Source organism: Capra hircus, chromosome 17 (assembly GCF_001704415.2).
Source record: "Capra hircus breed San Clemente chromosome 17, ASM170441v1, whole genome shotgun sequence".
Classification (NCBI taxonomy): Eukaryota; Metazoa; Chordata; class Mammalia; order Artiodactyla; family Bovidae; genus Capra; species Capra hircus.
The window spans coordinates 60627105-60643018 of NC_030824.1; the positions used below are offsets into that span (position 1 = coordinate 60627105).

General features: G+C 45.8%; 1 protein-coding gene across 2 annotated transcripts in view; it reads left to right on the top strand.

Moving 5' to 3' along the window:
* ARHGAP10 (Rho GTPase activating protein 10) overlaps positions 1-15914 on the top strand; it is a 381488-nt gene that overhangs the window by 137176 nt on the left and 228398 nt on the right. For both annotated transcript variants that reach the window (XR_001919411.1, XM_018061589.1), the window contains exons 5-7: positions 583-684; positions 9739-9849; positions 12458-12562. Coding sequence is in view for 1 of the 2 variants with exons in the window: in XM_018061589.1 (XP_017917078.1) it covers positions 583-684; positions 9739-9849; positions 12458-12562 (318 nt within the window). In the remaining variant the exon portion in view is untranslated. The remainder of the gene's footprint in view (positions 1-582; positions 685-9738; positions 9850-12457; positions 12563-15914) is intronic.

The following is a 15914-nucleotide window of genomic DNA, read 5'->3' on the forward strand; positions in this document are numbered from 1 at the left end:
TCACTGCTGAAATTTGGGTAAGTAGTTGACATTTCTGGTCAGAGGATTTTATTGTTATATTTACACTAGACAATTAGGGAAGTTTTTTTTTTTTTTCCCCCAAGATGTAGTATTTTCCCCCCCCTCCTCCTAATGGCGATTGTAAATAATTTTTAAACGTAGATCAAAACTTACTCAGTTTTATGTGAATTCCATTTGTATGCCAAAATCTGTAGCAAGTTTGCTTTTTTAAGCTTTATGGTCTTATTATGTTTTCCTCCTAAATTTTTTTTTTTTAATGGACAAGTGAATGGCATTAATTCCAAACACTGATAGGTATAAGGGGTTGAAAATAACAGGCTAGAAATAAAGTTCATTAAAGGAAAAAGCAAAAAGGTAAGTGACTCTTCAGTCCTAATGCGGTCTTGATGATTAATAGTGGCCTGGCTGCAGATAGATTTTCCAGGTAACTTTTTCACACGTCATGGTACTTTCTTTTCTTTTTGGATATTTTTCATATTTTGATCTTCCCAGTCGATTGACTATATATGCCTTCCCTCCCCCCCATTTAATCATACTTGTCTATGTTTTTCTTATTTGTAGGAAGAAAAAAAGAAATTTGACAAAGAGACTGAAAGGAACTACAGCCTAATTGATAAACATTTGAATTTGTCAGCAAAAAAGAAAGACTCACATTTACAAGAGGTATTGTTTTTATTTTTCTTTTAATTTGTTTGTAAAATTTAATAATCAGTGCATGTCTTTTTTAAAATGAGCTTTTCTTTTGAAAACGTTTCATCTAGGTTTATTAGAGATGGAAAAAATGACTAGGTAGCTCCATGAATTAAAAAAGCTCTTTTGGAATAAGACAAAATAAGACCTCATAGAGTGATCAATGCAGTGTGGGTTCAGAGTATTAGAAGTTTTGGTTCTGAGTATATTTTCCCAGGAACAACCATTTTAACTAGCATAACTGAGAAAAGATATATTATTTTCAGGAATAGATTATTAACTTTCAGGATGTGTTGAAAAAGTGAATTGAATAAGCTCCTATATCATTTGGCTTTTATGTGAAGGCAGAATTAATCTTACCTAATGCTGAAGATTCAGGAGGTTTTCAGCTTCTTTGGAAAGAGAGCATCTGTTTTACTTGTGTTAATAGACTTGTTTCTTTTGGAGGGAGCCCTATGTAAGGAGAAAGGAATTTATATCTTCTGTCTCGTTTTCGCTTTCTTTCTTTTTTTTTTTCTCTAAATTCCCTGCCGCTTGCTTTTCCTCACTCACACCCTGGAATGGAAACTCAGTTGTTTACAATTTGGAACATATGCTTTCCTTAAACATAATGCTGTTTTCAGTTGTAAAGATCTTGATTCATCCCACAGAAGTGTGACTTCTTCCCCGGGCATTTGTTTATTTTTAAACACAAAAGGGATCCAGGCGTAAGGTACCACTATAATATACACTTGGTGAAGTACCATCAAAATGAGCATGTTGTAGAGTAGACCTGGCTTGTGTTTAAATGTTACAGATTTAGTTGCAAACTCTGGGTGTATGTGTGTGGTTATTTTGACATTAACCACAGGGTCACATCTTCTTTCATCTCTGCAGTGGGATTGGCTGATGTTTACATGGTGTTTGATGGTCTGTGAAAGAGAAAAGGCCCTTTTGTACCCTCTAATCCTGACTACAATACTAGCTGAAGGCGGGGCTGCATTCTCTCGTTTTCCGTATCTATAGAAAGCCATGCAGTTGTTACCCGTGCTCCCTCACCTCCTAACCTCTGTCAGTTTTGAAGTGACAGCTGTTGCTCGTAGAGGCTCTCTTTGTGCCAGCAGTTTTCCACTTCCTGTTCTACTTGATCTCTGCTTCCAGGTATCCTGATGGGATTTCCATGCCCCAAGTCAATTGCCATCTCTGCCTCACTCTCTAATTAGGTATCATTCTGCCTGTTGCTAGGGCAAAATCTGCAGCGTCGTCCTTGGCCTTTCCTTTCTCAGCCCATCTAGACCCTCAGCCTAGGCCTTCTTCAGCTTTAGGGTATTCTCAGAACGTGGCCAGTTCTTCTAGCCTGCAAACCTGCCACCCTGGCCCAAGTGGTGGGCATTTCTCGCATAGATGACTACAGAAGCCTCCCTGCTTTTTACTCAGGGATCCCTACAGTTTATTTTCTTTTTCAGGTTATTTTGCATTTATAATGGCACCCCACTTCAGTACTTTTGCCTGGAAAATCCCATGGATGGAGGAGCCTGGTAGGCTGCAGTCCATGGGGTCGCTAAGAGTCAGACACAACTGAGCGACTTCACTTTAACTTTTCACTTTGATGCATTGGAGAAGGAAATGGCATCCCACTCCGGTGTTCTTGCCTGGAGAATCCCAGGGTCGGGGGAGCCTGGTGGCTGCCGTCTCTGGGGTCACACAGAGTCGGACACGACTGAAGCAACTTAGCAGCAGCAGCAGCAGCATGCATGTATGCGTGCAGCTTTCCCCATGGCTCAGACTGGAAAGAATCTGCCTGCAGTTCAGGGGACCCCGGTTGGATCCCTGGGTCTTGAAGATCCCCTGCAGAAGGGAATGGCTCCCCAGTCCAGTGTCCTTGCCTGGGAAATCGCGGGGACAGAGGAGCCCAGGTGGGCTACAGTCCTGGGGTCTCAAGGAGTCAGACATGACTGAGTGAATAACACTTCATTCATTGTTTATGCCTGTTACTCTGTGTCATGATGTCCCCTGCACTGGGAGCATGGACTGGTAACCACTAGCCTGCCAGGGAAGTCCTCTTCCGGTTTATTTTCTCTATGGCAGCGGAGTCAGCCTTTGTGCTGCTCTTCTCCAAATGCTCCTTCCTAGAAGCTGCCATCAGAGGCCCCCAGTGCACCCCGCCTTCTCGCACCCCACATGGCGGCCTCATTCTGGCTTGGCTCCGTGGCTGAGGGCCTTGGTGTTCATCCTTCTGCCAGATCCGCATGACTCACTCCTGCAAATAGTCTTCCAGATAGCCCCCTCTCAGACTTCTCCCGAGTGGAGATGTTTTATCTTGTTTAGGGTGCCTTCCTTACTCTGCCTTTTTTGTTGTTGTTTTTTTTTTTCCCTTGCTCTTACAACCATTTGACTCATCACATATTCAGATGTGGTCTTTCCAGGTGGTTCAGTGGTAAAGAATCCACCTGTAAATGCAGGAGGCACGAGAGACTGAGGTTCAGTCCCTGGGTCAGGAAGATCCCCTGGAGTAGGAAGTGGCAACCAGCTCCGATATTCTTGCTTAGAACATTCCATGGACAGAGGAGCCTGGGGGGCTGCAGTCCACGGGGTCGCAAAGGGTTGGACCCGACTGAGCGCACACAGTGTACAGTGTACGTTCGGTTGTTTCACGGCTTCTTTTCATGGGATGGCAGCTCCTTGCAGGCAACAGCCTGGTTCTCTTCAGCACTCTGTCCACAGTGCCTAGAATAAGACCTGTCAGGGAGCAGGCCGTAATAAATATTTATTGAATGAACATGTGTGAAGATTATGAGCTAGACCTTCAACAATATCCTCATTCCAAAAGATAATTAAACATTAGATTGGAAATTTGAAGAGACCCTCAAGATGAATCATTTTAGTTTGCACTTAAATTATATATTCTTGGGTCTTCTCTAGTGGTCCATGGTTAAAAGACTCTATGCTTTCCATGCAGGGGGCTTGGGTTCGATCCCTGGTTGGGCATCTAAGATTCCTACATCCCCAGTGGCATGATCAAAAGATTAAAAAAAATTACATTTTCTTTCCTGTCTTGATCTGTGTGCTCCTTACAAATATACAGAATCCCACTTGACTGAGCTTTCTGTTGCAAGAGCAAATGCCTTAAAGATGGGGATGCTCCTTAAAGGAAAGAAGGTTAGATGTGGCTTTGGCCATTTCTGGCAGTGGCTAATACATTGCTGATCTTCAGTAAATTGAGTTGAGGTGCTTGAGAGATTAATAAAGGTTGCTGACAGTGGTACTGAACAAAGGCATATGTCCTTGTTATCAGCTGTTCTTTCCTCTGGTTTCCAGTGAAAATCACAGGAGAAAATTGTGGCAGACAGCAGGCTGGCAATTTCTGTTTATGTGGACCTTTGCCTCTCACTCTGTATTGAACGGACACACTAGCTTCTGCCTCCATCACACCCCCAGATTCTCAATATTACTATTTGTACTAGAACAGTAATTGGATATTTGAGAAAATTCTTTGACTGCTCATATTTGAAGTATATTTTTGTTTCCAGCTAAAAATTAGCACTTGCCATCTGCCTCTTTAGATTAAATTCACTAGGCAACCTCTGAGGACCTGCTCCCAGGTTATATTCCACATTGTGCCCCCAGTAAAACTTGACTCACAACTCTCACCTTGTGCATTTTTTTTTCAGTTGACACTGAGTAGTCATGTAATTATATTTCCGTAAGTATGACCAGAGAAATAGATCCCTTGAAGATCTTTGTGTGAGTGATCTATTCCTGTTAGGTGCGTTTATAGCAGGCATGGGCAGAAGTGAAATTGATAATCGATTTGATGTTATATATTTAAAAAAAGTGACTTTTTCTTGGTATAGTAAAAAGTATAGTCCAGTTGTGTGTTTTTCAGTTGCCACCAAGCAATGAATTCAGTTCTGGAAATAGAGTCAGATCCTGCAGGTTAAGGGCTAGTCCTACAAGACTGCCCTACTAATGACTGGCAGAGGCAAGCTATTATATGTAGAATGGATAAACGACAAGGCCCTATTCAGTGTCCAGTAACAGACCATAATGGGAAAGAATTTATATCTGTAACCAAATCACTTTGTTGTATGGCAGAAGCTAACACATTGTAAATCAACTGTACTTCAATTAAAAAGAGAGACTGCCCCACTTCTAACACCAAATCCTGGTGTGCTTCTGATTAACTGACTGCAAAGAAAAGGTTCCTGTGACCCGCCACCCCCCCGCCCCCGCCTGCCCCACTTCCTTGGGTTTGATTGATTTGCTAGGGCAACTCACAGAAGTAGGCAACAGTTACTTAAGTTTACCAGCTCATTATAAAAGGTAATTCAGGGGATTCAGATGAGCAGCCAAGAGGAAGAGGCGCACAGGACTGCGTCCAGAAGGGTCCCAAGTGCAGAAACTTCTGACGCTGTGGAGCTGGGCTGTGTCACTCTGTGGGCCAGTGGATGGATTCACTCATGACCTGAAATGAGTAGTCTGCCAGATATTTCTCCAGTAAAGACGGGTTTATTCAGGATCAGAAGAGAGTTGCTGTTTGGGGCCTTGCAGCCATGGTGAGCCAAGGGCACGTTCCCACCTGAAACATGGAGACCCCCTTGATTGTGAGGGACAGGGAATCTCTAGTCAACAGGGGCCATGGCTTTTCTTGGGCTGAGTCCTGGCCAGGCGAGAAGAGTCATCTTCCTTCTTTCTTGGGCTCTGTGTCGTCGGAAGCCACGAGCGCTCCCACTCTGGTGACCCAGCTCTAATTGAGTTTTCTGTTTACTGATTTTTTACATTGCCAGCCTGGAAGCTTATGAACCCGTGTTCAAGAGTTGCTACAGAACTTAATCTGTAGCGCTTCCCACTTCCTGAGGGCCAGTGGGTGGGGCCAAGGTTCTGACCTTCTGATCAGTGCAGCCTTGGGCCCCCCCGCAAAGCCACCTTATTAGCACAAACAGGAGTGTTCTCACTCGGGGCTCCTTACAAATGACAGCAGACACTTCCCTCAGTCAGGAAATTCCAAGGGTTTTAGGAGATTTGTGCCAGGAACCTGGGACAAAGACCAAATACATTTCTTCTTATGCCAATTATATAGTGATTGCCTTTTAGACGGAGTCAAGCCAAAGGACTGTGCTGCTGGGTGTAATTTGGACGTCTGTGGTGGTGGCGTAAATGATGGGTTATCTACAATCCCAGGGATTCTGGTGATAAGGTCTCTCCGTGCCTGGCACAGCAATTCTGAACACTCAGAACATTAGGAGGCTGTGAATAGAAGCTGAGCAGCAATACAGGAGCACAACCAGGAGAGAGAATCCACTCAAAAAAAAGAAAAGAAAACTACATTGGTAAATCTGATCCTGGTGAAATTTTCTTGAAAGGCATTTCCCATTAACAATAACATGAAAGATTCACCCTTAAATCCCCCATAGCTCCATTTTAGTAAATACTCAACGCACTTGCATTGATTTTCCTGGGAGCTGTGCCTGTTAACTGCTTCTGGCTGAGCTCAATCTCTGGTCATTAGAGGCATAAAAAAGTCATGATTTCTATGAGTAGTAGGTAGAAAATTTGGTTTAATAAGAAACATTTTGACTTAGTCACATTGGCTAAACAAGTGGTCACAATCTGAAAGTAGAGTTCTTTTTTCAGTGGGAATTACAAGGATTTTCAGCAAGGAGAGAGCATCTCAAAGTGATCCCAAGAGACTGCTCCGAGGAGGCGGGGAAGGAGTCAGGATATATAGAAGTTTGTAGCAAGGTAGGGGTGGCGGGAGGCAGTCTGTTAATTAAGGAAAGCCAGATATCTCCAGGAATTTAGCGTTCTTATGTGTATGTTGTTGCTCAGTTGCTAAGTTGTGTCTGACTCTGTGCAACCCCATGGGATGCAGCAAGCCAGGCTTCCCTGTCCTTCACCACCTCCCAGAGCTTGTTCAAACTCTGTCCATCGAGTTGGTGATGCTATCCAACCGGCTCGTTGTCTGACCCCCTACTCCTCCCGCCTTCCATCTTTCCTGGCTTCAGGGTCTTTTCTAATGAATCGGCTTTTCATATCAGGTGGCCAAAGGATTGGAGTTTCGGCTTCAGCAGCAGCCCTTTCAATGAATATTCAGGGTTGATTTCCTTTAGGATTGACTGGTTTGATCTCCTTGCAGTCCAAGGGACTCTCAAGAGCCTTCTCCAGCACCACAGATCACATGGATCACAGTCTGGTCTTCTGTGTATGGGAAGATGCAAGTGTCTGCACTCATTGAGTTCATTCTTCTCATGTACATCTCAGCTGTCTGGGGCCGAATCCTGCTTCGTGATTGTTCATTATCCTTAGTGTTTACCATGTGTGTGTGTGTTAGTCACTCAGTTGTGTCTAACTCTTTGCGACCCCATGAACTGTAGCCCACCAGGCTCCTCTATCCATGGAATTCTCCAGGCAGGAATCCTGGAGTGGGATGCCATTGCCTTCTCCAGGGAATGTTTACCATAACAGGTGGAGAATGTGACGGTGGCTGCCTCCTATGCTTTCCTGGCATCCCCCCAAGCCCCTCAGCACACTTACCTTATGCATAGCTGGTATTGCTTTCCTGGGCTCAGAAATTTACATTTGAAAGGCTGATGTTAACACATACAGCAGAAAGTATTTCATTTCACAGTAAGATGCATTTATTATATTTAAACATTAATTAAAAAATGATATGATGCCAAAAAATTATTACCTGTTACCTTTTTTTCCCAAAAACTTAAAATTTTGTTGTGGTGAAATAGAGCAGGTGGAGTGAAAGTCGTTCAGTCGTGTCTGACTGTTTGCGACCCCATGGACTATACTGCCCATGGAATACTCCAGGCCAGAGGGTGGCCTTTCCCTTGTCCAGGGGATCTTTCCAACCCAGGGATTGAACCTGGGTCTCCTGCATTGCAGGCGGATTCTTTATCAGCTGAGCCACAGGGAAGCCCAAAATATAGCAAGATACGATATTAACTATGTTTAAGGATATAGTTTGTTCAGTGCCATTAAATACAGCCACCCCATGTTCCAGCTCCTAAAGGCTCAGGTACGGAAACTCTGTGCTTCCCACTAAACTGTATCTCCCCAGCCTTCTTCTCTCCAGCTCCTAACCCCCTTTCTACTTCCTGTCTCTGTGAATTTCACTCTTCCAGGTACCTCATGGAAGAGCAATCGTATGGCACCTGTCCTTTTGTGATTGGTTCATTTCATTTAGCATTGTTGACGAGAATAATTGTACAACGTTGTCAGTTGAGAGTTGTGAGGAAGTTTTATTTGGGGCAAAATGAGGACTATGGCCTGGGAGACAGCATTTCAGATAGCTCTAAGAAACTGCTCCAAAGTGGTGGAGGGAAGGTCAGTATATATGTGATTTTGTTGAAGGGGGTGTGCGTGCATTGAAGCATGTGTTTTTTTGTGTGGAAGGTTTCTGGTAGTTTTGTGAGGGTGACTGCTAGTCACGAGGAGCAGACATCTCCATGAAGAATTTTAGTGCTTTTCTAGATAGGAAGAGATACAAGAATTGGGCTCATAAAATCAGCTCCTGAAAATATGTAGCCATCTGAAGACCTGTCCTGCCAGTTTTTCCCAGAGCACAGAGTGCTTCATTTCTGCTCTCCACCCTGAACTCCTTTTCAGGGGGTTTTGAGGGTCAGCGGCTATAGCAGCTCATGATTTAATCCTTGCAGAGGTACAAGGCAAGTGCCAACATGCACTTGACATCTTAATGTCCTCAGGCTTCATCCGTGTTGAGCCAGGTGCCAGAATCCCCTTCCAGTCTGAGGCTGAATAATATTCCATTATCTGCGTAGACCAGGTTTTGATCGTCCCTTCATCTGTCAGTGGGCACTTTGGTTATTTCTGCCGTTTCGCTGCTGTCAGTGTGGGTGAGCAAGTATCTGTGTGAGGCCCTGCTTGCAGTTCTTGTGAGTGTGTACCCCGAAATGGAACTCTTTAGGGCATACGGTCATTCTGTCTTCAGTTTTTTTGTAGAGAGCGGCCATACTGTTTTCCATTGCAGCTGCGTCGTTTTGCGTTCACATCGGCAGTGTACAAAGCTCGCTTCTCTGCATCTTCACCAGTACTTTTCGTTTTCTGTTTTGTTCTGGGGATAGGTCTGTTTTTGCTATTTCCTGGTTTTTGTTTGTTTTGTTTTTGATAAGCGTGAGGTGAGTGTGTACACCACAGTGTAACTGGTGGTTTTGATTTGTGTTTCCCTGATAGTGAGTGATGCTGAGCCTCTTTCCATGTGTTTAGATATGGCCTCTTTGGAGAAATGTCCAGGTAAAAACTACAGGGTGCCGTATAGGAACTGTTCTGAGGGCCAGAGTCTTCCCCACCGTTCCTGTGTGGAGCCGTCGCCTCTCCCAGCGCCTTTCTAGTTAGACAAGAGAACCTGGGCCCTCCTTCTGGAGTATTCTGCCGGCGATCTGGTGCCTGCTGGCCTCCAAGGGCTGGGCGTGCTGCGGGCGTAGGAGCGCGGCTCCCTGCAGCTGGGCGTCGAGCCCGGCCTTGCCTGGGAGCCGAGTTCTTGCAGTGGGGCTGTTGCCACTTCTTCACCTGCTGTTTTCACTCAGGAGTGCTGTGGCGACTGGAATTTGTTCAGTCCTCCTTCCCAGGCCACTTCATGCTTAGGCGACTTGTCAGTGGAAACGCTGTGTAGTTCAGAGTCTGTGTATGGTTCCAACTTGCGTGTCAGTTGTGGTTGGTGGGAGGGTTTCTCGTGAAGAGCAAGACTGCGTGATGTTTGGTCCTTAGGAGTCAACCTCATCACAGAGATGAGCAGGGGTTGGCAAACTACTTCTGTAGACAGTCAGATACTAATAAGTATTTTAACATATTTGAAGACCATGAGGTCCCTCTTGGGACAGCTCAGTTCAGCTGTCGTAGCCGGGAAGTCTGCATAGAAGATACGGCACGGAGTGGTCATGGCTGTGTCCAGCACAACCTGGTTTAGGAGAACAGGCAGCTGGCCATATTCGGCCCACAGATGGGAGCTTTGCAGACCTCGGATAAAGAGTTTCACGTCACACCATCTCAAATCTGACCGCCTCCTTTATTTCAACACAGGCAGATATCCAAGTGGAACAGAATCGGCAACACTTTTATGAACTGTCTCTTGAATATGTGTGTAAGCTTCAGGAAACCCAAGAAAGGAAGAAGTTTGAGTTTGTGGAACCCGTAAGTATAAACAGCATTCGACTCTCTGTGAGTCGCATGTCGTGATCGAGGACAGGAATCTGTTTCTTTCGAGGTCTCACTTACGGTTGCTACAGGCCGTGATGCATAAACATGACACAAATGTCGTAAACTGTACACAGTGCGCCCAGGTCCCCGTGGAGTCAGAATCCCCCCACTGGGTCGCGGTTCTCGGCCCTGTTTGCGCAGCAGTGGAATGAGTATTACCCCTTTTGCTGCATGGCCGCAAGGACACTGTAGTCAGGTGCAACTTCTCCCATCCTAGTTGTGACTCCACCCTTAACAAGAATTCCCATGAAGTTACTGGAATGTGAGTGAGCGTGGGGGTGTTTATGGGATAATCTTTATTCTACTTAAGTTTGTTTCTAAGGCAAGTATGTCCATCCAAACCTTGGTACTTTCAACAATGACAAGTTATTTCTAATACAATTCACAATACTTATGCAATAGCTCAGTTGGTAAAAAATCTGCCTGCAATGCAGAAGACCCCAGTTCAATTCCTGGGTCAGGAAGAGCCCCTGGAGAAGGGATAGGCTACCCACTCAGTGTTCCTGGGTTTCCCGTGTGGCTTAGCTGCTAAAGAATCCACCTGCAGTGTGGGAGACCTGGGTTCGATCCCTGGGTTGGGAAGATTCCCCTGGAGAAGGGAAAGGCTACCCACTCCAGTATTCTGGCCTGGAGAATTCGTCCATGGAGTCGCCAAGAATCAGACACTACTGAGTGACTTTCACTTTCATGCAACCTGAATTAAGAACCAGTATGCAGAACATTTGAAACTACTTTGTGAGTTACTCTGACATTCTGTACACTTATTTTAGAAACACGTGATTTTCATTGGGGCTTACGTAGGTGTACTCTGAGAGCTTCACTTATTTTTATGTTAATGTATCTATGAATATATATCTTCTGAATCAGAACAAAGGATATTTCATAGTGTGGGTTTTAGCAAAAAAAAAAACAGATATACACTGAGATCCATGATTCTCAAGAGTCACTTTAATTTTAATATAGGCTATATTGCATGTGATTAAAAAAAAAAGCTTTACTGAGGTATAATTCACATGCCACACAGTTTACCTATTGTATGTATGATGTTGAAAAACAAACTGAAGAACCACGTAAGTGTTAATGAAAATTAGCATTGGTGGAAGCTGTGGTCCAGTGGAGTCATGGAATTACCCTAGGTTAAATAGAGAAAACCTCCTTCGAGCTTTCTTATGAGCAACCATAATAATGGCCTACTCTTTTTGTGTGTGGACATTTACAGTGCTCTGTCATTGTTTAGGTCATTCTAAGCACTTTTCTGTGATCGTGCATGGATTCCACACGGTACTCTATTAAGGAGATATTTTAATTATGCCACTTAGCAAATGTAGACATCGAAGTGGAGAAATGTCAGTAATTGGCCCCAGTGGGGAACTGACCTCTGCTGGCCACTGGACGTCAGAGTCCCAAATCCCTCAGCACTACCCGATGTGACATTCTGCAGGCGGTGGATCCCTGAACTCTCACCTCCGATCATTCTTGTTGTAGATTTGCACAGAGGCGGCTGCCCTCTGGTCAAGAGGGTTGGGGGTTTGTAGGAAGCTCGCGGTTTGATTACTGCCCTGCCTCTGCCCTCTCTGCCTCAGTCACGGAGCATCTTTGTCAACAACAGAGAGGGTGCCCTACACTGGGTGCCCTTTGAAAGAGCTTTTGACTCTGATCTGTATTTCACTTTCCTTATAGGTTCTATCGGCCTGTAGGGATGAGGTTTCATTTTAAATGAATATAGGGATTCTCTTGATTAAAAAGGACAAATGGGGGCTTTCTTGGTGGCTCAGTGCTCAGGAATCCACCTGCCAGCGCAGGAGACATGAGTTCGATCCCTGGTCTGGGAAATGCTCCATGCCACAGAGCAGTGAAGCCCAGGGCCACAGCTGTGGAGCCTGTGCTCCAGAGCCTGGGGTCCGCAGCTGCTGAGCCCACGTGTTGCGGGTACTGGAGCCCGTGCACTCTAGAGCTGGTGCCCTGCGACGAGAGGAGCCTGCACCCCACAGCCAGAGAGTGGTCCCCACTCACTGCAACCAGAGAAAAGCCCCACAGCAGCAGAGAACCGGAAATAAATCAATAAAGATGTTTTTCTTTTTTAAAGAAAAAGGACAAGGGGTGATGTAGAATTCCATTTCTTCTCTATAGCTATCTAATGGCCCTGCTATTGAGGGGAAAATCGCAGATCCTTCATTCCTTTTTTATAGGGAGCAATTAATGAATAAAATGCAGTTAGATTTAGTTGAATTCTAGTGACTTGCTTTGAATTATTTTACATTAGTAGAATCATAATGAGATGTGGGCACATGTGGCTGTTTTATTTTTCCCCTGGCGGGGGGTGGGTGGGTGTGTGTGTGTGTGTGTGTGTGTGTGTGTGTGTGTGTGTGTGTGTGTGTGTGTGTGTGTGTGTGTGTGTGTGTGTGTGTGTGTGTGTGTGTGTGTGTGTGTGTGTGTGTGTGTGTGTGTGTGTGTGTGTGTGTGTGTGTGTGTGTGTGTGTGTGTGTGTGTGTGTGTGTGTGTGTGCGCACGCACTAATATTGCCTTTTCTCCTTTGTTTTAGATGCTGTCGTTTTTTCAGGGAATGTTTACTTTCTATCATCAGGGCCATGAACTTGCCAAAGACTTCAATCACTACAAAATGGAACTACAGATCAACATTCAGAATGTAAGGAAATGAAAGCTCTGTCTTAAAAAAAAAAAAAAAAAAAGACGTTTGAGAGATGTAGTTTTCTTTGGTGTATGGAAAGCCTTAAGGCTGAGCTGTTGGTACTGGGAAACTGAGGCTATGCTGCCACATTCTGGTCAGTTCTCAGTATAACAGCTGCTCTCCAGCTAACGGAGGCTCAGGACACTGCCACCTGGCGGCTGCTTTTTTGAAGGACGAATTCATTTTCTATAATTAATTTTCCTCTTATTTTCAAAAAGTCATGAGCTATGTTGTTATAATAAATTTTCACATATTTTGCCTAATCCCCCCCATTTTCTTGTGATATAATTGACACACAGCACTGTATAAGCGGTACAGCTTAACAACTTACTAATTGCAAGATTATTTCCACTTTAGTTAACATCAGTCCCCTCCTGTAGTTAAATTTTTTTTTTTCTTGTGACGATAACATTGAATGCCTCCTCTCTTAGCAGCTTTGAAACATGCCGTATGGTGATGTGACCTAGTCATTCCACATTTTGTAAGATGGTTCTAAGGATAACTTTTGTTGTGTAATTCTAAGTTTGATCTGTATAAAAGACAAAATGGTTCTCCAGTTTTGATTTAAGACATTTCAATTGAAATCTAAATTTCTTCTGTTTCCTGTATGACTTATCTGACGTTTATTCCCACATAGGCTCACGGTTCCAGTGGGGTTTCTTTCCCGTGTTTTGTGCATGTTCACTAATACACTGGTGTTCACAGTTGCTGGTGGTCCTTTATTGTTTTCCTGGAAGAGGTATACTTTCTGTGAGGTCTTAAATAGAGACTTTGAAAGAACCTGATCTGTTAAATGGGTTTCCCAGGTGGCACCAGTGGTAAGGAGCCTGCCTGCCAGTCCAGGAGACTTAAGGGACTTGGACTTGATCCCTGGGTCAGGAAGATCCCCTGGAGGAGGGCATGGCAACCCACTCCAGGATTCTTGCTTGGAGAATCCCATGGACAGAGGCGCCTGGCGGGCTACAGTTCACAGGGCTGCAAAGAGTTGGACACGATTGAAGCGACTTAGCACAGCACAGCATAATCTTTTAAACAGTATAATATGTGATTTGATGAGAAGGTAGTAGATGTTTACCATTTCAAAACTTTATAGTTGATTTTGGAAGTCTTTTCCTTGAAAAGCTATTCAAGTTATGTTTAGTATAATTTCAAATGTTGTTGAGAGTATAGTGAGTGAGTCTTGGGACAAACTCCTAGCTCATCCTGAAAGACATACCAGGAGAAAGATGGGAATCTCTGTACTGTTGGATACCTGACCTTCAGCTTCTTACAATCTTAGAAATTGAGAGTGAGGGGTTTTTGTGTAGATCTTGTTTCTAGGTTATTTTGGTATAGTTCCCTACGCTTGGAAATACAGATAATGAAATCTCTCATGTTTTGTAATTGATGTGTCAGTTTTTGAAGATTGTTCATTCTGCTGAGTCATATGACTAATAAGAGTCGAGTCCTCCCTTCACTGCCCCCCCCCCCCAATATCAGTGACATAACTTGACACAGTTTAAAAATATGTCACGGTGTCTCTACGTGGGTTAGTCCTAACTTCAAAGCTGCCTCTGCCATCCTTAGTCTAAGGATGCTGTGATGTATCAGAAGACTTCTGCAGATGGTGGAACACAGTGTTCTCAAAAGCATGTTCCATAGTTAGTTTAGAAGATGAGGTGATTATCTTGATTTTTTTGCTTGTTTTTTCTCCACTACCTGACTGTGTGACTGTGTCTGTAGCTCACCTGTCAAGGGCAGGGCTGGCTGGTCTGGATGAGAGCCTTCAGGCAGAACTAACCTGTAATTTGTGTAAAAAGAGGAGGCAGGCCCCCTTATTCAAGAATGAAGAATTTCAAGGCGGCCAGGGCAGAGCGTTAAATCCAGCGCCCAGCCATCTGTGTGTGGGCCTGGGTGACAGCTGAGGCTCCTGCCTGAGGAACCGCGGGCCCTCTGGGTCTGGGGCGAGGTGTGGGGACTCAGCCTCTCCTGGGGGCTCCGGAGGAGCCGTCCCTGCGTTGCTCTTGCTCGCTTGTGTGGACCTCTGGGGTCCGGGGGCAATAGTTACCTTGTTGCTGTGTAGGTGCTAAGCAGTGTCTGACTCTTTCGCGACCCCATGGCCTGCCTTACATACCCCAGAATAGCTGGAGAGAGAGAGTCAGGATTTCAGTGGGAATGAACAGTACTCAGACCTGAACTACTGTGAGCAAAACTTGAAGCCAGGCTACTGGTTGAGATGGTTCGCCTGGCCTGTACCCTTAGTCTGCTTAGAACTTAGTGCACACGCTTGTCACCTTAGTTTCCCACAAAGAGAGGGGCAGAGAGTAAGTACTGAGGGGAAGCCCTCTTCCGTGTCCCCGGAGCGTCAGGATCGCCCTCAGTGAGCTGCCCGAGTGCCCCACTGTCCCTGTGAGTCCTCCCCTGCCTTCTGCTCGGGCTCTTCCCGAGGCCGCGCCGCCTCCGCCTCACCTTCAGCGTGGGGACACCTGGGAGCCGCTCTGCACTGGTGCTTCCAGCTCATTCTCTTCCTTCAGCAAGACCAGCGCCCTGGAAACGCATGCCACACGCCGCCTCGCCTGCGGCGCCTCAGTGAGGTACTGGTCTCAGCCGTGTGCCCCATCCTCCGATGATGCCAGCTCACAGTGTCCTGAAGACTGCACCATACAGAAGGCCCAGCTGGGCGAGGGCACAGGAGGCTGGGGCAGCGCCGGGGAGTGGCACCGGCTATGCCCCCGCCACGTGGGAAACAGCAGGCTGGTGGGAAGCGCTCACGTCCCGCGAGCGCCCAGCCCGGCGCCCTGTGACCGGACAGTGGGTGGGGGCACAGGGCAGGGGGGCTCCAGAGGGAGGGCATTTATACGTGGTCATGAGTGATTCGCTTTGGACGGCGGAAACCACCGCAAGATCGTAAAGCAGTTATCCTCCAATTAAAAAATAACCCAGCTGTGTGTGCCTCTTTCTGTTGGTTTAAGAATCTGGTTTTGGCTGCTCTGGGACTTCGCGGCTGCACACACACTTTCTCTGCTTGCTGTTCGTGGCCTTCCCGTTGCAGTGATTCGTCTTGTTGTGGGTCCCGGGCTCTGGAAGTCGGGCTCAGGAGTTTTGGCGCACAGGCTTAGTTGCCCCATGACGGGTGGGATCTTCGCGGACCAGGAATTGAACCCGTGTCCCCTGCACTGGTAGGCCGATTCTTATCCGCCCGCACCACCAGGGAAGTCCCTGTTTGGTTTTAACTGATGTATGAGCTGTGTTAAGTCACTCAGTAGAGTCTGACTCTCCGCAACCCCGTGAACTGCAGCCCGCCAGGCTCCTCTGTCCGTGGGATTTTCCA